We start from the raw sequence: 21,373 nt of genomic DNA, 5'->3' as shown, positions 1-21,373 counted from the left end.
CTTCCTTGGGCTGAGGACGACGCTCGCTCGATCCTATGGCGCGAGGGCGGAGCCGATCAAACAAACGATTGACACGTTCCCTTGCGTTTTCAGCTTACAGGGTTGGCGGTGCGATGCGAGAGGTCATATCGCGATTTGTCTGTTGTTTTTTCGTTGTTGACATGGACCTGTGGACAAGGTTGTAGGTGAGACACCATATGATCCTTGTGCTTTGGTTGGTTGCCTGTTTGTGCCTTGATAGGGCGTGGAGTGCGGCGGTGTTGATTCTCCGGCTCATCATGCTCGGGGTGCTTGTCCACGCAATGATATGATCAGCCGAGCTGCGCGCCATTGCTCGACGGATCCGATCTGTAAATAGCATCACGCGGCTGCGGTATACGAGCAATGCAGGTACACACGCACGGGCATCAGATACCTGGTGATTCTTGGACAGCACCCGTAGCTCGAGATCAAGAGCAAGCATCGCACAGACTTGCTTTCCTACAAGGCATATGACTGTGATACTCTCGAATAAGCCTCTGAGGGTTCCAACTGAAGCGGCCCTCGCCTCGAGGCTGTAGGAGCTCTATGTACTTCGTAGCATGGCCTTTTGGCTCCCCATGCAAAGTACTCGTACGACATACAACTGGGTATTAACAACAACCATCCACAGCCGAGTAGGACTTTACATGCGTTTGCCTTTGACGCCTTGACAATGGGTTACATTGATGGTACATACATACCTCTTGTATGCGGCCTCGTTCATGGTCAGGGTTCCCCCGGATTTCCTCCCGCGTCATCAAGCCACTTCCCATGCAAATCTACAAAGTAGGCATGTGCGAGGTGCAGTGTCTGCCGGTCTGACTCCCCGCCGCTCGTTATGGCCGATGCCAAGCTTTCGACTTCATTCTTGTCATAAGGTAGATGACTGCTGTTGCTTGGGTATTTTGTGGCTTGATGCAACAGAAGGGGGTGGTGTCAGCCTTTGGGGGTGGTTACATGTTGCTGGATGCACACCTGCATAGAGGCAAAATACGGTAGCTTGGCACTTTGACGGTCTCTCGCTTTGCCATTGAGGGACTGGTTCACTCTTTGCTGTGGGATTTCAGCTTGACATTTAGCACGGCCAGTGGCTTGCTTCAGCTTTATACGGATCTTGCATTGCAGATGTATCAGTCGCCCAGCCTGAGTGTAACGGCACGAGAACGTGGATGTCTACGACTACTTCTTTCATGAGCAATCTACGTATTGGGTCAGCAAGTTTGTTCATCACCCCCCTAAGCCGAAGCTTACATGGCGAGTTATGAGGTATCCTTCTCTTCTCTAATACCATCTTGCCTGACTGACGCCTCAGTACATCACGTTGTGGTGCAATGGTTGATGCCGTTTGACAGACGGGTTTTTATCTCTGATAACATCCTCAGGTGGTCGAAAGACCAAGTGATGAAGAGTCTGTATTATTGGCCAATTCTTTCGTCAAACTTGCACTCCATGCTTCCAACATGAAGTTCGTGTGGCGCATCTCGACTGTTGACGATGAACATTAGTGGGGCCGGCAAAATGTGGGACTTGGGGGATTTTGATGCCTTCATGTTCTCTGTGAGCTTCACCAGATCAACGACACTCCATCATCTCATCAGAACAAAGCCTTTGAAACCCCGCCCCCAATTGATAAGCAGCAGCCCTCGACGCCGGACTTGATAACACAACTCGCAAAACAACGAGCGGGAATCTATAGGCTCTGCTCTGTGCTATCCTGTGTGACCGCACAAGCGTCACCCTTGGGCTCCAAATATGCTGCATCTCCATGTCTGGGGTCCGGCTTTCGGCCTGCCCTCTATCGATGCCGAATGTCTAGCCATCATCGCCTACTTGCACAACGCACTGCCCTCTTCAGAGTGGCGCCTCATCCCCAGCAATGATCCCGCCGCCAGCCCCTCAAGTAAGTCGTCGGCTGAAGCTCTGCCGCTGCAAGCATCATTATCAAGTGGCGGGGCGATGTCTCGCTGCGGATTCTGACATCAATCTCCAGATCTCCTGCCGGCTTTGCACCACGAAGAAACCTGGATAAGCGGCTTTCAACCCATAGTGCGATACCTATCATCAGCAGCCATCGGCAACGACCTGGACCAGGTGCTCAACAGCATCCAAAGAGCAGACAGCATCGCATGCAGCGCCTTTCTGAGAGCCCACGCAGGCCCCCTAGTCGACCTGTCGCTCTACGTCTCGGCAGCAAACTGGGTCGCCACCACCAGGCCCGCGTACAGCTCGCTCTTGTCGTTTCCCCTGACGTGGACGGTGCCCACGCTCATCAGGGCGGAGGCCATTGCGCGCGCGGAGCACCTTGGCCTGGCCGAGCTGGACAGCGACTTTGACCCCAATGGCGGCCTCCATCTGACCGGGAGAGATGCCCTGCCCGAGACGTTCCGGAGGCACATCCCGTTGGTGATGGCGAAGAAGACTGTCCGCGAGGAGATGACGCCGGAGCAAGCCACGGCGATACGGCTGTTTGGGCTGACTGAAGACTGCCTCAAGGTGCTGGACGACTTGATGGAGGGGAACAGCGAGGATGACCCTCGGTTCTTCTCCGCGGACGGCGCGGTTTCGTCGCTGGATTGTCTGGCGTTTGGATATCTGGCTCTCATGCAGAAGCCCCCCGTGCCGCGATCTTTTCTCAGAGACTGGCTGGAGTCGAAAACCCCCAGGCTACACAAGTTCGTCGACTCCATGCTCGCTGCCATGGCCAACTGCGGTGACCTTCCCTGGACGGATCCCACCCCGACGTCCGTCGTCCAGTTCGGTGGCCGCGTCCTCGACTCCGTGGCGCGCCATGTCCCTGGCGTGGGCGGGCACTACGCGGCCGAAATGCGCTACAGGGTCGAGCGGCAGAAGAAGGGGGTCGACCAGCGAGCCGTGATGCTCATTGTCGGCGCGGCCCTCGCTGGTTTGGCCACGGGCTACGGCGTCCAGTATTACAGGGCGCTGCAGCCGTTTGGGGCGGCGAGCCAGACGTGGCAGCCCAGGAGGGTGCGGACGAGGCTGAGCGATTTCGGGCAGCTTGGGACGACGCTGAGTAGTGCCATGGGACCGTATCAGCCTGCGCCGAGTGGAATTGATGTGGGAGGTGGGGAGCATGGCAAGTTGGTGGAAGTAGATTCCGAGATAGACTGAAATGAAAAGACGGGCTCGGAAGTTGTGCATAATGAATTGCCATTCAGTATGGGTGATGTGATATGGGTTCTACGCTGGTACGTGATATGTTCCCGTGAGCTGAGCAAGAGTATCGCATTCACGTTCTTATATCTATCATCTATCATGTATTCCGATGACACGCATTTCCATCTATATCTGTCGAATTTCCTTGCCCACCATGTCAGGCCGCTCCACCTCCCACTCATCCCTCAGGACGGCAAACGTCAAATCAGACACAAACAGGCTCTGACCCAAACTCCACACCAGTGTGATGGCATAGAAAAAGTTGGCATTGCCGCTACCGGCATAGATCCACAGATGATAAAACGCAGGGCCGAGGAACGTCGCGTAGAGCATCGTCGCGGAGGCAACGTACGTGTACCGCATGATGGGGTACAAGTGTCGGTACAGCGCCAGCATGGCGAGGAACAGGCTCGTGTCGGCGATGGACGGGTAGGGCTTGAAGACGGCGAAGATGCCCAGGAGGATCGTCAAGACGGCCAGAGGCTGGGTGCGCAGGCGGATGGAGAGACCGCCGACGTAGATGACGAGGTGGAGCCAGAAGACGGCGAGGAAGAAGGCCCGGAACGAGTCGAATATCTCGATGAAAAAGTACCACCACAGCCCGACGGTGGGGGTGAGGTCGGACAGGGTGAGCTGGATGCCGTATGTTCGGGCCAAAAAGTCCCACGAGTTGCCCGTGAGCGCAAAGGACATGGCCAGCAAGAGGGAGATGCAGGTGGCGGCAATGAGAATGGCCCTCAGCGAGAACTGGGCGGCAGAGTCGATGCGTCGCTTTTCGGACTGGCGGTCGTACGCGAGGAGGACCAGAGGCGGGAGGAGGAGAAGCGGGTACATGGAGAGATAGGAGGCGAAGGAGATGGCGACCATGGCGTTGAAGGGAGAGCCGGACAGGGCCTTTGCAATGGCGAAGAGGATCGCGCAGTTTGTGAAGGCGCTCGTTGATCGGCCAATGCATGATGCTACTGTGTAGGGGTTGAATAGAAAACTATACAAACCCAAAGTTAGCAACAGCTTCAAGGGTTCTTCTCCACCAAGCTCGCAGATGGATGGCCTTACGCGGCAGCGACTAAGAGTCCCGGTGATCTCTTGGCCCGTCGAGGGGAAGTAAAGTGCTTCGACTGGCCGGCCTCTCCCGAATCCGCAATCATGAGGAGCGCATACGCGCTGAGAAGATCGACGAGGATGTACAGCAAGGCTGTGAATATGGGCCAGGTCTTGACGTCGGGGAGCAGCGAGAAGAGCGGGAGCAGCAGCGGCGCCTGGTGGAAGACGCCGCCATCATACGGCGAGACGTTGTGGTTATATAGGAACAAGCCCTCCTGCACTGCGTCGCCGGAAGCAGAGATTCAACAACCCGTCAGTTCATCGGACTCAATGCCGCCTCGCCGGGCTGGGGGTTTCGCGATGCGCCTTACATCGTTTGAAGCTCGTCACGGGCGTGGAGATCTCGACGCGGCCGGTCAGCAGATCCGGCAGGCTGGGGAATGCGGTAAACAGGACGAGTCGCAGCAAGGCGGCGCCAGCAAAGACGCCGACCTTGCTCTGCAGAGTCATGGTGGTCGACATGGCATCTCCTAGGCCATATTGAGCGAGGGGAGATGGCGTTGATCGAGTATGGGAGCTCGGCAGATGAGGTGCAGTATATCGATTGATTGATAGGCCACTTGGCCGCAGTTCAGCCTTTCCAGCTGCCGGCCAACCAGATCGCCGGATGCCCCAGGCAAGGCTCGGGAAGTGGCTTGAGTGTGGCTGGTGGGTGGGCTGGGCGGTGAGAGCAGAAGAAGGCGGCTAGTCCGGTTCCAGACAGCGACCCAGGCGGTGGCGCACGGCATTAAAAATTCCAGCTTGGTTCAGGAAAAAAAAAAAAGTTGAAACCCGTTGGCGATTGTACAGACTGAACTGCCCCGCGGAATCTTTTTCTTCCCCAGAGCATCAGTTTCCGCCAAACCACATCGCCATCAATTCAGCACAATGGCGCGCATCAAGAAGAAGGGACAGGCCGGCGCGGCCAAGAACTTCATCACGCGCAACCAGGCGATCAAGAAGCTGCAGCTCAGCCTTCCCGACTTCCGAAAGCTTTGCATCTGGAAGGGCATCTACCCTCGCGAGCCTCGCAGCAAGAAGAAGGTGTCCAAGTCTTCCACCGCCTCAACGACCTTTTACTACACCAAGGACATCCAGTATCTCCTCCACGAGCCGCTGGTGCAAAAGTTCCGCGACCACAAGGTTCTCGAGAAGAAGATCTCAAGAGCATTGGGTCGAGGCGATGTCAGCGACGCCGCCCGACTGGAGAGCAACGCCAGCCGGCCCGACAAGACCGGAAAGCCGACCTACACGCTGGACCACGTTGTCCGCGAGCGCTACCCGACGTTTGTCGACGCATTGAGGGACCTGGACGACTGTCTCTCCATGCTGTTCCTCTTCGCGAACTTGCCCTCGACCACCCAGGTTCCCGCCAAGATGATTGCCCGCTGCGAGCGATTGTGCCTCGAGTTCCAGCACTATCTCATCGTCTCCAAGAGCCTCACCAAGTCCTTCCTGTCCATCAAGGGTATCTACTACCAGGCAAACATCCAGGGCGAGGAGGTCCTGTGGCTGGTCCCTTACAAGTTCAACCAGAGAATCGTCGGCGATGTCGACTTCCGCATCATGGGAACCTTTATCGAGTTCTACATGACGCTTCTCGGCTTCGTCAACTTCAGACTCTATACCTCAATCGGTCTCAAGTACCCGCCCAAGTTCGATGCCGTCAAGGATGAGAATGCTGCCGAGCTGGGAGCCTTCACCTTGGAGGGCAAGACCCTGGTTGGTGGCGAGGAGCAGAAGAAGCTGGAGGACGTTGCGCACAAGCCGGATCCCAAGGTCCAAGCTGCCGTCAACAAAGTCTTGAAGAGCATGTCAAATGGAGAGGCCAACGGCGCCGCTACTGAGGATGCTACACCTGCCGACGGCGAGGAGGCGGACCAGGACGCCAATGGTGCCATTGACAAGTTTGAGCCAGCTGCTCCTGGAGGCGACATCCTGCCTCAGCCATCATACAGCGGCACCAACCCCAACAACCTCTTCTCAAACTTCACAGTTTACCTGTCTCGAGAGACTCCTCGTCAGCCCCTCGAGTTCATCCTCAAGTCGTTCGGCTGCAAGCGTGTTGGCTGGGATGCTGTGCTTGGCGCCGGCGCTTTCACAACAGACGAGCTCGACCCTTCAATCACCCACCAGATCGTCGACCGACCTCCGATACAAGCTTCGATGAACGAGGATGGCGATGGTGAGGATAACCAGACGGCACAGAAGCTCGCGGCCAACCGCCGTGTCCCCGGCAGGATATACGTCCAGCCCCAGTGGGTCTGGGATTCCATCAACGATGGTGAGCTGAAGGAGCCTCACCTGTATGCGCCAGGTGCAGCATTGCCCCCGCATCTGAGCCCCTTCGTCAGAAAGGTGCAGGGTGCCTACGACCCGACAATGGCGCTCGAGGAGCAGGAGCCCGAGCACGAGGCACTCGAGGCTGGTGACGACGATGAGGAAGCCGAGGCGGACGAGACTGTAGAGGGTATGGATGTCGCAGAATCAGACGAGGATGATGAAGATGAGGAGGCAGAGGACGAGGACGATGAAGTGGAGGAAGAGGAAGAGGAAGAGGAAGAAGAGAATGAGGACGAGGCCCTGCAGCGACAGATTGAGCTGGAAGCTGAAATGTCCGGCAAGACGGTCCAGTCAAAGACTGCCAACCCCAAGACCAAGGCCAAGGAGGAGGCCCGGAAGGCGCTTGCCAAGAAGGCCCGCGAGGAGGCCGAGGACCTGGAGCGTGCCAAGGGAATGCTGAGCAAGAAGAAGAGAAAGCTGTTCGAACAGATGCAGTACACGAACAACAAGAAGAGCGCAGAGGATGCCAAGCTGCGCTCCAAGAGGAGAAAGCTGGAGAAGGAACAGGCCAAGGGCAAGGCGTAATTTCTGGGATTTTCTGTTTGATATACTAGTAAATAGGATTCAACGGCGTACATGCGATGAAAATAAACTGTTTTCTTGAAACAATCAAAGTCAGAATCTCAGGAATATGAGATTTCCTAGCTGAGTGAGTGACTGATCGAAGTTGTATGTGTGCTTTGAGACTTGATGTGAGCAGCCTTGAAATTTCTTGCTAGCACGTGAACTTATACTTTTCACCATCACCTCGACCTCAATTTTCCCACTTTCTGCACCATCTTTGGCTCATTCTTGACAAGAACCGACGGAAATAACATCATTTACGGAGAATATCTCTTTCATATCTTGGAATTTTCTCGCAATCACAACGCAAATGTGCGAAGCTTCCTCTCCATGGCGGCGTTGAAGTGATTCGAGCATGGACCGAAGCGATACAGAGTGGGATCTCGATAGCGACGAGATCGCCTCTGTCGCGTCCCAGGACCTTCACGAAAGCAGGCCGAACCGCTGGACAGGCCCTCGACGAGAGTGGCAGCGCTTCACCGTAGAGGAGCGACGGCTCTGGCAGTCGATGGAGGCGGTGGAGGGTCAAGATCTGGCGATTCACCTGTACAATGCGCATGCGCTGAAGAAGCGCGGAAAGGACCCCCAAACGGCGCAAGACGTCACCGTTGCCACGGTACGCGCTTCCCTCTTTTGCATATGATTTATCTTGACGGAGGACGTTTGTTTGCTTGGCCCCATCATGAGCAATGAGTTGGATGGAGTTTACCTGGACTGACGCGCGGCGAGCAGGAAGACGGGCAGCAGCGCATATGGACGCCTCCTAGAGTCTGGACGGCGTGGCCGTTGAACGAAGGGCGCGTTCCGAAGCAGAGGGTCGTTCAGAGAGATCACGATGAGTTCGACAGATTCACTTTTCGCAAGGCGGAGCGGCACATGCCCAGCTCGGAGTTGCACGAGGAGTTGGGAGCGACGATTTTGCGGTTTGCTGGCGAGCGGTTTCGCAAGAGCCTGGAGAAGAGCAAGCGGAAAACCGTGCTCACGTCAATCGAGGGAGATGCGGCGCCTCAGCATCATGGCGAAGAAGGGTCAAGAGAGGATGAAGCCACGTCAAGTTTACCAGGTTCACCATCGCCGTCACGGGGTTCTAACCTCGAAGACGTGAAGATGAGAATGTATTCTGAGGAAGACGAATATGAACCCGTGGACTCGAAACAAAAAAGGAAACCCGATGAGGCAAAGGAACCCGTAATGTCTTCCAACGACGATCTATCCTACGAGATTCTCAGACCATCTGTTCGACATATACTCTCACAGCTGGACTCGACGCTGCGTATCCTTCACAACGCGCGCGTTGCCACCACCAACTACGCATCCGACTCTTCGGCAACCTCAGACTCGGAATCCGACCCCCCTTCCGGCCCCAAGCGCAAGCGTGGACGCCCTCGCAGCACTCATCATCTCACAGGCACGGACACCTCACCTCGCCCCGACGACGCCAGCGCCAAGCCCAAGGCCAGCAAACGAGGGCGCCCACGGAAAGTCCGCGTACCCAACGAGGGCGAAACGCACGAAGAGATGCTCGTTCGAATCGCGCGTGAATCCCACAGAAGGCTCCCCGTGACGGCAAAGGAACGAGACGCGGCGTTTGAGGAATGGCTTCGCCAGGGCGACGAGAGGCTGGCGCGCGAGGAGGCCCTCCTTAGAGAGGAGGAAGAGCTGGGCATCGACCCGCAGGCGAGTGCGCAGGAGAGACGCCTCCGCAGGCTCGGCCTCCGCGACTGGAGCGACGTCGTGGGTGCGGCTGCGCTGGCTGGATTCTCGCACCAGGTCATTGCCCGGACGGCGAAGCGATGCGCCAACCTGTTCGGAGAAGGAATGGTGATGCGGCGTCTGGACGAACTGCCGGCCTCGAGGGCACCGGCCTTTCACACGATGGAGTATCGGCCAGAGAAGATTGAGCCGGGAGGCGATTCCGATGATTCAGACAGCGAAGCAGACGTCGCGACCGCCCTCTCGTCTCGCCAGCCGTCGCTACTAGGCCGCCTCTCGAGCCGCGGCCGCAGTTCGTCTCGCGGCCGCGCCTCGCCTCACCCCTCGTCATCCGCCTTTGGAACGACGACGCCCGCCGGCAAGCGCTCGCAATCAAAGTCCCGATCCCGTTCGCGCTCGCGGTCGTCGGCCGGCTTCCACTTGTGCCCGGTGCCGACGTGCGAGCGTTCCGCCACGGGCTTCACGCGACGGCAGAACCTGCGGCGGCACATGCACCTCGTGCATCCCGGGAGGGGAGACGACGACGAGGAGGAGTGGGACAGCGAGGACGAGGTGCTGGGGGCGGTGCATGTGGATGGCTTTCTGAAGCCGATTGTCCCTGCGAGGGGGTGGAGAGAGGGCGTGGCGGCGGCGGGGAGCTCGTTGGTGATTCGGAAGAGAGGGCGGGAGAGGAGGTTGGGGGAGGACGAGGATGATGGTGATGATGATGATGATGATTATCGGGGGAGATGAAAATCAATTGGATCACGATAGGAACTCAAAACTGCTTTGAACTATATATCATGCTTTACACTAATTCATAGCAAATGTCAACTTTTTGGTCTGTTCGTTGGATACCTTGCCTTGTCGATCTAATACAATTTTCTGGCTCTATCTCTCTCGTATCTAACAGAAGTTTCCCATGACAGCTCTTCTTCTTTTTACCCCTTTGTCTTCTCTACGGAAGAACGTGAAAATGACCTTATGATCTGCCAAGCAAAATTCAGACAACAAAAAGTAACAACTGGCACACGAAGAAGAAGAAGAAAAGAACACACCGCAGAGATGTTTCTCATATCGGTCGCGAGGGGAAACAAAAACAAGAAATGGAGAAAAATTACATGTTATAACGCTGCAGGTCTGCAAGCCAAAAAAAAAAAAAAAAGTCTAACAGCGACGAAAGGAAACATGATGGTTACAAAAAACAAAGGGGGAGAAGCAATGAAACGCGGCATGATGAAAAAAGGGCCGTGGACCATTTCCTCCAAGACGCAACGTTTTTTTACTCAATCCTCTTCTTGCCCTCCTCCGCATTGATGAAACGAGCGGTGCTCAGTCCGCGCTCGTGTCTGGCAACGAGGGACCCGATGACGGCGTCCTTTCTGGCCTTGGAGTAGCTCTCGGCGAAGCCATCGACGGCGTAGGGCAGAGGGTTCAGACGCGGCCAGTTGACCTGCGGAGATAATGTCAGTCTTCGGCTTCCTTGATGAAAAAAACAGCATTGCTGAGGGTGAAAAGTGAGTGTGCTTACATAGAGCATGCCGTGCGTCCAGATAAAGTGGAAGCACCAGGCCGCCACGCTGGACCAGAAGAGGATAAAGAGACGCATGGGGATGACGCTCGAGTTGGGAGGCCTTCTAGTGAAGATGCCCACGAGAACGATAAAGACGCTAAAGGCGAGGATGTACGGAATCGCCTGGATGAGGACCGGCCGCCTGTCGCCGAAGATGAGGTTCGTGCCGACGTTGGCCTCTCCAGGCTGATAGACGCCAAGGAACAGGTCGTACGCGTCCTGACGGGGGCCGTCGAGGAAGTTGTTGAGGCACCATCGCGTGACGCCGATGCGACCGTCCTGCAGGGCGCCCATGGGCGTACGCTTGCCGAGCCTGGTGACGTCCGTCTTCATGGCGCCGGTGCCGGAGTAGGCCGCGGACACGACGTCGGCGTTGTCGGCCCAGATGTTGCGGAACAAGAACTCAAAGGCGGGATCCTCGTCCTTGAACGACGAGCCCTTTGCGAGCAGGCCCAGGTCCTGCAGTATGCGGTCGAGCATGTGGCGGGCAAAGATGCTCTGGACGACGTTGGTGCGGTCGAGGCAGTCCATGCAGTTTGTGCGCATCACGCTGGTCTGGAGACTGCGGGCCTCGATCCTCCCGTCGTTGCCGGGCATGTCGACGCCGCGGAAGTAGCCCTGCGCATCGACGGCGTCCCGGAGTCTGTCGACGATGGCGTGGGCCTTGTGCATCTGCATGCCCTTGGTCTCGGTGTGGTAGTCAAAGTAGACGTAGTGGAGGCGATCAAACTGCTGGCGGCTCGAGCCGGGCTGGATCTCGTGGAACTTTTCGTCCGTCACACGGTCGGCCTCTCGTCGTTCCTTGGGCATGGACAGGAGAGCCTTGGTCATCTGCTCGTACGACTCCTTGACCTTGGACTCTCGCCCCTTGTGGTTGACGAGGTTGATGAGGTAGTTGTCGCCGTAGATGCGGATCTGCTCCTCAAAGTGCTTGGCCGAAGCGGCGAGGGCGGCATCAGTGCTGCGCACGTGGATCTTGGGCGTGTACTTGAGGTCGTTGACCTCGGACCAGAACGTCGGCACGCTGCCTCGGGTCTGGACGTAGGACATGATCTGCACCTCCTGCTGGCCCGCTGCCGCGCCAAACTTGCCGCTCTGCATGTCGCTGCTGCCGGCGAAGCCCCCCAGCCCGGTGCTGCTGTCGTTGAGGATGACAATCTGCTCCGTCTCGTTGTAGTTGGCAACGTGGCCGTTCTCATCCACGCCTCGGGTGAAGAATCGAGTTCCGCCACGGTACCGCGAGCGTCGCGAAATCAAGACGAGGGTCAGGGGCGTGCTCTTGAACTTGGTCTGCCGAATCTCCAGCATGCCAAAGATGCAAGGGAGGATGTAGGGATCGGTGGCGGGCTGCGAGCCGGGCTGGCTGCGGGATCCGGCAGTCCGGAACCTGATCAGCTCGGACTGCAGATGCTTGTTGAAGAAGAAGCGGTCGTCCGTCCTCAGCCACAGAGGGCGGGAGGTGTCGGCCTGGGACTGGCGCTGGATCGAGTTGGTGAGGTCGATGGAGTAGGAAAAGTACAGGGGCGCCTGAGCGAGGAAGGTCTTGAGGAGGTTGATGAAGGTGTCTTCGTCCGGGTCGTGGATCTGGCGCTCGCGCATGGGGAGGATGTCGGTCGAGAGGACCTTGTAGACCATCTGGCCCTTGAGGCGGCCCATGGGCTTGGCCTTGGTGATGATGATGACATACTTGTCTGTATTCACAAGCCGACGGTCAGTTGGGCTCGTTCGGAGCTGGAAACCGTGTGCTACTGACCTAGAGGCAGCTGGATGATGCCCAGAATGCCCGGGATGCTCGACACACGCGTCGCGCGCTTGGTCGAATTGGCGCCGCCCTGGACCAGCCGGATGTCGCCCATGGGGCGGTCGATGACGAGGGACGGCGCATCGGGCGACGAGGGCGACGTGAAGGTGTAGGCATCGCTGGTGACCTTGAGGTTGATGTCGCGATAGGGCAGCTTGGAGGCTGCGAGGTGCGCCATTGCGGGCGGATCAGCTGCTACAGCTTCTGGGGTGTACAGGCTCGACGCCGCTGAGTCTCTCGCCGCAGTCTTGCCCTGTTGAAGCCTAGCACTGCCTGTGACTTTCCGTAGGTGTTCTCAGCGGCTCAGCTTGTCTGTCTCCTCGTTCTCGAGCTGGGATCAATCACATGCGGAAAACGGGGGGAATGCGGCGTGTTCAATCAAAGGCAACTGCCAGCACGGACTCGAAAAGGATATTGGAGCAGCACAGCCTCATCGATTGGCAGGCAAAACGTCACTGCAAAGCCACAGGCAGAGCTAGGCAAAAGGGGGAATTAGTGGCGCAGCTTAGACATCCAGTACCTACAGTAGGTATATTGAGTTCCCCTGATTAGGGATAACGAGGGGGGCATCGAGGGGAAATAATCCCAAGCGAAGCTGCGAAGCAGCGGAGCGCAGGGATTACCGGAGTGTTCGCTGCTTCCAGCTTTGCTTGGTTATTAATTCAGCTTCTCCCAAACGGCTAGGGAAGTCAAAATAAAAGTCGACTGGCAATTGGTCCTTTTTGCCATTTCACCGCTTTCGCGATGTATCCAAGACGTTGTTTTATGGTGTTTTTATAAGGCCAAAGTTGGTATCACGATGTAGCGGTTGTGGCGTCGCGAGATTCCTTGGCATCTACGTACCCGATTAACAACTTTAGATGCCGTATTGCGCGCCTACGCTCTAGAGCATTGGAATGATAGTTATACTGGAAGAAGCAGCGCTTTCTGAGCTTTAGAATGATATAAATCTCGTCTCCTGGAGATGCCTGTGTGGTGCAGGAAACATGTCTTGAGCAGACGATCCTAGTGAGGTCCTTTGAAGTTGACCAATCAAAGCTCTCAAATTTGGTCACATGATCTCGTGCGCCTAGCAATGCAATGCAACCTACAGCAACCCACAGCAAACGCGTTTCCAAACACAATCCTGCGATTTAAATTTTATCACACTTTTCACTTCCATCAAGGCCTTCTAGAGCATCGTCAGCAGCATCAACAGCATTAACAGCATCGACAACATCAACAGCATCGACAGCATCTCTTACAGCATTATTAACACCACCGTCAATAGCGGCCCTAACGCTATGGCATCCGCAGCATCTGCTGCCCCTCCGCCGCCTGATCCCCCCAGCGATCAGGGCCCTAAGCCTCCTGAGGATGCCCCAGACGTTCCTTTGCGGCAGTGTACGCATTGCAAAGAGCTGAAGCATGAAGATGCCTTTGTCCACTTGAGGAAGCCAGGAGCTTTTGTTGGGAAATGCCTTGATTGCCGAGAGCGGCAAAAGGCCCTGTCTACAGGCCGCCGCGTTTGTTCCTCATTATCCCTTCGTTATTGCTTTTGCTAACGTTTCTGCAGATCTCTGAAGCCGTTAGAAGCTTTTCCACGTCGAGCAAACGCGTAATCAGCAGCGTGCAGTCTCCTGAACAACCACAACGCCAGGGCATCCTCCCTACTCTACGAAGCATTGCTCCTCGGCCGGCTCCTAGTGTTGCCCCTAGCGTTGCTCCTAGTGCTGCTTCACGCGCCGCAAGCTTTTCCCTTGCAACCGTTCCTGGGCTTCTGACTTGAGCCGCGAGCAAAGCGCAGTTTTTTCGCCGCGGCGTAAATCTAGACGACACCCCCCAGGAACAAGAAGCTTATTGTCAGAAGGCGTCTATCTAACGTGAGCATCGTGTGGCTTGGCGTGCTGGGGAAGTTCCCTCTCCTACGCCAGCGACATCCCAGCTTATGGCTCTATCGCAGTCTCAAGTCTAACAGGCGTCTGAGCGTCCCCATTCCAGCATGAACGCCCCTGGAGGTGAGGCAAGCCAAGGAGCCTACGGAAGCCAGGGAGCCTACGGAAGCCAGGGAGCCTACGGAAGCCAGGGAGCCTACGGAAGCCAGGGAGCCTACGGAAGCCAGGGAGCCTATTTAAGCCAGGGAGCCTATTTAAGCCAAGGACCTCCTGGAAGCTAAGGAAGCGAATTTGCAGTGGCATCTGGTCCTGCCTCTGATGGAGCTTATGACCTTAACATGTCCTTCTTGCAGCAGACGCTTTCTTCCCAGCACTCCTAGAGTCGTGGCATCACGCCTATGCCTGCCATCCTAGAGCCTGTTTAGCCGGACATTCTATTCTAGGGAGATCTTAGCGCTATTGCCCTCACCCCATCTGATCAACAGCTTATTCGCACCTAGCAGGCGCAGATCGACTCACATTAAATGGAATTTTGCCCCCGCTGCTAGACCAAGTGGTTTGGTCAGCGACTTGCGCAAGGCATTTGCTATCGATGCCATGAGAAAGACGATAAACGCGGCGCAGGTGAGCCTTTCTTCTATTCTGCAGTAAATGACCTAGACTTTGGCGACGTTCCTAGCTATCTGCCTGACCTCTCTTAGATAGAGGAGATGCTTATTGCACGCGTTCATGTTCACGTTCAGGTGTTCCAGCACAGGGGCCAACAATATAAATATCGTGGCCACGTCGTTAGTTTCCTTCGGGATACTGGCAGCATATATACACAGCTTCCTCTGCTCCTACCTGATCTTGATATTATTATCCTATGCCTGGCTAATGAGATAGACCAGGCTTATATGACGCGTCAATTCCGCACGCAATTCCGAGTTCGCCAGTCAGCTATTCGACAATGGCTTCTTTTCTTAAAGGAGAACCATCCGGGCTATAGCGATATACTCATTGACGAGGATCGGTTAAGCCAGCTACCCTAAGACGGCGATGTCTCTCAGCAAGTCCTGAACTATCGGCAAGCTGAAGTTGATATTGAAGACGTCCTTGGCGATGACGATATGCCGGATGACGATTTTGACGCTGCTGCTGTTCCTAATCTCATTGCGGCCCAGGCCGATCTCGATTAACTTCGTGCTGAGCTGGAAGGCCAGGTCTAACCGCCTCCTGAGCAAATTCCTCTGCGCTCTCAGCCAGCATCCTAAGCATCTTAGCCGCAGCAACAGCAGCCGTTCCTACGCATGCCTGGGATTCGTTCAACCCTATTGAACGAGTTCAATCGCTCTTAACCCCTTCTATCCTTAGCATTCCCAACTCTGTATCCCAGGGGCCAGGCCGACTTTGTGCAGCTGCGCTAAAGACCGATTACCTATTAACAATACCTTGCTTTTGCTATGAAGTGGCACGACGGACGATTCGCAAAACACCTGCGATTTCGGTATGCAGGGTTTAACATATACATGAGATCATCGGTCAACACTTGCAGTGCTTTTTACATTAAGAGACCGGGCCAGGCTGCGCAGCGTACGCTTACTGTGGATGATATCTGTGGAGCGTTTAATAATGACACTCCAGAAGCCCAGACGCTCCTAAACTCTATCGTTCGATATTCAGGGAGTCTCTGTGGAACCCGTCCTTACTGGAGTAGCAAGCGGCGTGGGCTGGAGGCTATGGTGCGCGCTCTTGGCTGCCCTGGGACTTTTCTTACGTTTTCCGCCGCCGACAATTATTGGGAGAGCTTGCACAGGCATCTCCCCCATTTTGACGCTTGGCAGGCCGCTTTGAATCGCGACAGGCTGAGGATCTCGATGCAGAATCTCAAAGACAACCCACACATTGCTGCGTATTATTTTGATTACCGCTTCAAGACGTTCCTCCAGACGGTTGTTCTCCCTAAGCTGCGGATCTCAGAGTATTAGTATCGCTATGAATGGCAGGCTAGGGGAAGCACACACGTCCATGGCCTTTATTGGGCTGATGGAAGTCCTGCCGTTGACCTTTCCTCTGCGGCAGATTGCCAGGCCTTTGCGGATCACTGGGGCCCATTCGCAAGCGCGTTGAATCCGCAGCCCGAGCGCGATAATCCCCGAGGAGAGGGCAATCCTCTCGCTCAACGCCAGCAAGAGCCTACCTTTCAACTGCTATCCGACATTATCAACCTCGTCCAGGCGCACAAATGCTCAGAGGCCTATTGCCTTCGCCGACGCCGTCTCCCCAACGGAAGGCTTACGGATAGCAAGGTTTGCCGTTTCTATTTCCCACGAGAATTGCACCAAGGGCCTATCCTCTCCCGGGACTTCAACCCAGCCTACCTCACTTTCGATGGAGCGCGGAATGACGCTTGGCTGAACAATTATAATCGGCTTTTTGCGCTGGCTTGGCTCGCTAATCACGATATCTCCCCTACAGCAAGCGCTCACGCCGTCCTCTCATACGTTGCCAAATATGCCAGCAAGGCAGAGACGCGCAGCGCATCATACAAGGATGTGGCTAAGTCTATCCTTCCAATGGTCAAGAGCAACCAGCCATTAGTGAGCTTTGTGGCGAAGTTTATGAACAAGCTTGCTGCAGAGAGAGATTGGTCAAGCCAGGAGGTTTGTCATCTCCTATTGGACTTGCCATTGCAGGAGAGCACACGCGTTGCCCTGACTGTGGATTGCCGGCTAATTGAGGCACAGCTCCACGCCGAGGTCATTGGGGAGAGCGGCATTCGACCGGTCCAGTTAATGTACAAGAAGTATCTCAGTCGGCCGGGCGAGTTTGAGGATATGAGCTATTTCGTGTGGCTTACGATAATGGACCAGAGCAGGGCGAGGCCATTCTCTGCAAGAGCAAAGGCCTGGGTGCTTGACTACTTCCCCCGGTATCGTCCTGACAGGGAGGCAGATGAGTGTGAACAGTACTGTCGCGTGCGTCTAATGCTTAACCACAGCCATTGCGATCCGGCCAGTCTTTTGTCTGTGGAGGGCGTGCAATTCGGCAGCTTTCGAGAGGCATTCTAATGCTGTGTTGAGCTGCATCCTGGTGCCTATCCTGACGACTACTATTCTGAGCTTCCTCCGCCGCCGCTAGAGGAATTTGAAGAGGAGGAGCAGGATGATGAAGCTGTGGCTGATGCAGAGTGGCAGCAGCTTGCGCAGCAATTGCCTAATCCTGAGCTTGAGGTTGAGGATGTTGAAATGCTTGGAAACCGCCCTGTTGACATTTCGTACGATTGGCGCCTCTACGTCGGGCAATACTCTGACCTCTTGGCTCTTGGCCATTAATACTGGAAGCAGCTGCGCAGTGATGAAGTTGCTGCTGTGGAAGATGCTATGATGGATGCAGAGATGCAGCGCCTGAACCCTGAGCAGCGCCTGGTCTTTGATCTATTTGTTAACCATCTCCAAGACTGACTTGATCCTTTAAAGCCAACGCCCCTGCCTCTCCGCATCTAGATTGACGGCCCTGGCGGCACTGGCAAGTCCTTCCTTATTAAGGCGATTTCCACAAAGCTGCAGCAGATGGTGCCTCTTAACCAGCAGATTGTGGCTAGGGCTGCGCCTACTGGTGTAGCAGCAAATGCTATTAACGGTGCTACATTGCACTTATTGCTACGCTTGCCGGTCTCTAAGACGCTTAGCGAGCTGCCCCCCTTATCCGCCACCGACGCCGCCAACCTTCGCATCAAATTGCGCCATGTTCAGTATCTGATCATTGACGAAAAGTTAATGATTGGTCTGCGGACTATAGCGTATATTGATCGCCGACTCTGGGAGCTCTTTCCAGCGTACCAAGACGAGTATTTTGGCGGACGCAGCATACTTCTCCTAGGCGATTTTTACCAGCTTCCCCCTGTTATGGAGAGACCCCTTTACGCTGCGGAAGTCTAGAGCGAGGTTGACTTGGCCGGGAGGAATGCATACAGATTGATTGATGTCACGATCGAGCTTAAGCAAGTTGTGCGTCAGGCTGGCGATGACTAAGCCTCTTTCAGGCTTGCGCTCTAGAGGCTCTGCGAGAATGCCCCTACGGTTGAAGATTGGCGCCTGCTATGCACTAGAACCTAGTGTCTGTTGCCTTTGGCTGAAGTTGAAGAGTTTGATTTAGCTGTGCGGATATATCCCACAAACGCCTAAGTCCGGGAATACAATTTGGAATACATGGAGAAGTTGAATAGCCTGTGTGTCTGTATCACAGCTTCTAACACTGGGCCTAAAGCAGCGGAAGCCGACTCTCTTTCTGCTGGAAATCTTAATTAACGCCTTCATTTGTGCATTGGCACGCGCGTCATGTTGACTGAGAACATCTGGATGTCTGTGGGCTTGGTGAACGGTGCAATGGGTTGTATTTACGACATCTCGTGGCAGGATAACGTTAACGATCCTCGCACTGAATATCTAACGGTTATTCTGGTTGAATTGGATCGTTATGAAGGCCCTTCTTACTTTTCTGAGCCTGATCGCCGCAGGATTGTTCCCATCTTCCGGTCCACACGGGATTTCATTAAGGGGAGCGCGCCGTGTACCCGCACCTAGTTTCTATTGACCGTGGCTTATGCTATCACAGTCCACAAGTCCCAGGGATGCATCATGGAGCGGGCTGTTGTTGACATCTCTTAGCGGGATTTCTTAGTGGGACTTAGCTATGTGATGGTTTTGAGAGTTAAGACCTTGCAAGGCATCCTGTTTGATGCCTCCTTTGATCTCCTTGCTATACGCGGCAAGGGTGACCTAGCTAAGGATCCTCGCTATCTCGATTGTTAGCGCTGGATTCCTGAGATGATGCTAGTGCTGGCTTCTGTTTCCTTTGCTTAGTTTTCTATGTTGTTTTGTTATTCTGTGATCTTGCCGCTATGGCTCCTTTATGTAGATTTAGTGTTGAGATAGTGTTGGTTTCCCCCCTAATAATAATGCGTGCCTTCCTATGCGTGCCTTCCTATGCATATGCGTGTATAATAACTTCTTAGATTCTAACATCTCTCTTCTATATCTCATATAAAATAAATAACAGCTAAAAACAATCATAACAGCCAAAAGCAATAACAGCAATAACAACTCCTTCTCCTCCTTAGCGCCAGCGCCTATTTGCGGAAGATATACTCGGCCATAGTCTTCTAAGCCTTGCGGGCCTGCTTGCGGCTTACCCCATCGTCGTCACCTTCATCGTCATCATCCAACTTGAGCGCTGGATCCTCATTGTCAAGCATATTGATCATGAGACGAATGGCCGCACGGCATTGCTCTATCGCCTGGCGCATTGTCAGCATAGAGCATAGGAAGTGGGAAATCCACAGATAAACCTTCTTATCTTCCTTATTAACGGCATGATCGAGTCTTTGGATAAAGGGCATGAGCTGACGACGGCTATAGCATATGTTTAGCAGCAAAAATGGTCTAGAAGAAAGGAAGGAATATACCAGGGTCTGCACTTGTGGCTGCCTTTGTTGCAGAGCTTGCAGCGCTGGGAGCTTCCCTCTGAATCCACGCATTGATTGAGAGAAGTCGCCTTCTTGCCGGTGACGAGGCTTTTGACGCAATTCTCACATGGCGGATCCTATGGGGTTACTGCTGCTGCTGCTGCTGCTGCTGCTGCTGCTGCTGCTGCTGCTTGTGATGAGCCAGCGCTGTTGTTGTCGACCTGAGACTGCGTCGTCCGTTTCTTTGGCTTTTGCTAGAAGCAACATGAAGTCAGCGCTTGGAAACGCAAGGGAAAGAGGGAGATATACCACTTTGGAGGAAGTGGCCTTGGGCGTGGCGACGGCTTTGCCCTTGCCCTTGGGGTTGGCTTTGCGCTTGCCTTTTGGGTCGGCTTTCTTGGGAGGCATGGTGAAGATCCTGAGCAGGTCGATGAGGATGGCGGTGAGGATGAGGGTGATGATTATGATGATGAAGGAAGAAGAGGATAGCGGGCATGGCAACCTGATATATATATTCCGTTTGTAATGCACAGCGCCGTCTGGTGTTCAATGCTTGCAAACGCGCCTTTGTTTAATACACGCGTTCTGAAACAGTGGCATAGACGTGAAGCTGTGCGTTGGAAGGCACTAAACACCAAGCATCTCTTTGTTTAGTTAAAGCAGCAACGTTGCGATAACCTCCTTTGAGCGTTGCGATACCTTCCTTTGAGCCTTGTGTGCGCGAGCGTTGCGACCTATCCCTTATAGGCGATGATATCTCTTCTCCTTGCAACACCAGCCGGACATCGGCATTGCGGTTGGTATAGTGGTTTGAGGGGGGTGGCAGCCCTCGGCCATTATATTAACCACATGTGCACCTGCCCTCTACACATGAGATGTTTGATGGAATGGCTAGAGCGACGACACTGCCCCACAGTAAGGCGCTCGACTTCTGCGAAAGCAGTCGGAAAAGAGGCTTCGAGCCTTCTCGCCCGCACAAAAGCTGAGCATTGTAAGACAGGTGACTAGGTCTTCGGATCTGGCCTGCAGTGTGTCGAAGCTGGCGTGCGGAGAGTTTTTGCCTTTTTGCTGTTCTAGCTGTCTTTCCTCACAATGAGATGACCTCTATGAGCAGCAGATCGTGCCTGCTAGCTGGGCTTAGGCGCGGCCGTGGTAGCGCTCGGCAGGAGCGATCGAAGGTGTAAGGGCGTCGCCTCTCTTGCTATGCTCACGAACGCGATCTGTAGCTTCAAGAGGGCCCTCGGTATCGCAAAGCAGCCGAAAGGTCGAGCGTTCGAATCCGGCGCGATGCTTCTTTTTTTGCAATGCTTTCAAAGCTCTTTGATGATGATGATGATGATGATGATGATCGCGAAGAGGGCGGTGGGGCGCAACATCAATTTTCCGCTGATAGGGCGCCAAAGCCGCTCTCTCCGCAGCTTCGCTTGGGCCCCTTTGAACGCTTTAGCGGGCATCAGTCTTGTACGAGTGTCTTGTCCCCTTTTACGAGGTGTAACTAGATGAAAGGGGAATCATGAGGCAGTTGTATTGATAAGATGCTCGTATGCTGAATCTTGTGCTGGCTGGACTATCCAGCCGTGTCCTGAACGCCTCTGCTGTTGACTATCATTATGGCTATTCGTCTCCCCGTATGGCCACTCCAAGCTCGAGTTGTTGGCGGGCAGCCAGCAAGTTTCCAGTGCATTCGTTGGAAGGAGAGTGGTCCGCAAAATAAGGATATAAGAATAAAATTAAATAGAAGGATGAAAATGATGGATACAGAAAGAAGGGCTTCTCAAAGGGCCCCTCAACCGGATATCATA

The 21,373-nt window shown here is 54.7% G+C and overlaps 6 protein-coding genes across 6 annotated transcripts; 3 read left to right on the top strand and 3 right to left on the bottom strand.

Annotated features, from left to right (window-relative positions):
* Nucleotides 1-1,773: 1,773 nt before the first annotated feature.
* On the top strand, nt 1,774-3,150 carry BBK36DRAFT_1157913 (hypothetical protein; the record flags this gene model as incomplete). Its single annotated transcript, XM_024894050.1, has 2 exons — nt 1,774-1,921; nt 2,012-3,150. 2 exons carry the CDS (start codon nt 1,774-1,776, stop codon nt 3,148-3,150), a joined length of 1,287 nt encoding a protein of 428 aa, XP_024751561.1.
* Nucleotides 3,151-3,320: 170 nt separating this feature from the next.
* On the bottom strand, nt 3,321-4,791 carry BBK36DRAFT_1134878 (PIG-U-domain-containing protein; the record flags this gene model as incomplete). Its single annotated transcript, XM_024892450.1, has 3 exons — nt 4,611-4,791; nt 4,252-4,519; nt 3,321-4,180 (listed from the first exon to the last, which is right to left on the bottom strand). Exons 1-3 carry the CDS (start codon nt 4,747-4,749, stop codon nt 3,322-3,324), a joined length of 1,266 nt encoding a protein of 421 aa, XP_024751560.1. The 5' UTR covers nt 4,750-4,791.
* Nucleotides 4,792-5,089: 298 nt separating this feature from the next.
* Nucleotides 5,090-7,213, top strand: BBK36DRAFT_1134876 (hypothetical protein). The gene has a single exon (XM_024892449.1). It carries the CDS (start codon nt 5,167-5,169, stop codon nt 7,144-7,146), a length of 1,980 nt encoding a protein of 659 aa, XP_024751559.1. The 5' UTR covers nt 5,090-5,166; the 3' UTR covers nt 7,147-7,213.
* Nucleotides 7,214-7,540: 327 nt separating this feature from the next.
* BBK36DRAFT_1083191 (hypothetical protein) lies at nt 7,541-9,513 on the top strand (the record flags this gene model as incomplete). The annotated part of the gene is made up of 2 exons (XM_024888933.1): nt 7,541-7,801; nt 7,918-9,513. Coding segments are annotated over 2 exons (1,857 nt in total), but the record flags the coding sequence as incomplete, so codon positions are not given.
* Nucleotides 9,514-10,159: 646 nt separating this feature from the next.
* On the bottom strand, nt 10,160-12,429 carry BBK36DRAFT_1115114 (phosphoinositide phosphatase; the record flags this gene model as incomplete). The annotated part of the gene is made up of 3 exons (XM_024890100.1): nt 10,160-10,330; nt 10,409-12,141; nt 12,204-12,429. 3 exons carry the CDS (start codon nt 12,427-12,429, stop codon nt 10,160-10,162), a joined length of 2,130 nt encoding a protein of 709 aa, XP_024751557.1.
* A 6,839-nt stretch (nt 12,430-19,268) lies between these two features.
* BBK36DRAFT_3057 (hypothetical protein) lies at nt 19,269-19,979 on the bottom strand (the record flags this gene model as incomplete). Its single annotated transcript, XM_024898019.1, has 3 exons — nt 19,269-19,403; nt 19,721-19,825; nt 19,881-19,979. 3 exons carry the CDS (start codon nt 19,977-19,979, stop codon nt 19,269-19,271), a joined length of 339 nt encoding a protein of 112 aa, XP_024751556.1.
* Between the last annotated feature and the right edge of the window lie 1,394 nt (nt 19,980-21,373).

This window comes from Trichoderma citrinoviride, assembly GCF_003025115.1.
Source record: "Trichoderma citrinoviride strain TUCIM 6016 unplaced genomic scaffold BBK36scaffold_4, whole genome shotgun sequence".
NCBI lineage: Eukaryota > Fungi > Ascomycota > Sordariomycetes > Hypocreales > Hypocreaceae > Trichoderma > Trichoderma citrinoviride.
The sequence above is the reverse complement of the archived record's forward strand: the minus strand, read 5'-3'. Positions and strand labels throughout refer to the sequence as shown.

Coding starts and splice junctions, on each gene's coding strand:
- BBK36DRAFT_1134876 (XM_024892449.1), top strand. CDS start 5,167: ATGGCGCGCATCAAGAAGAAGGGACAGGCCGGCGCGGCCAAGAACTTC.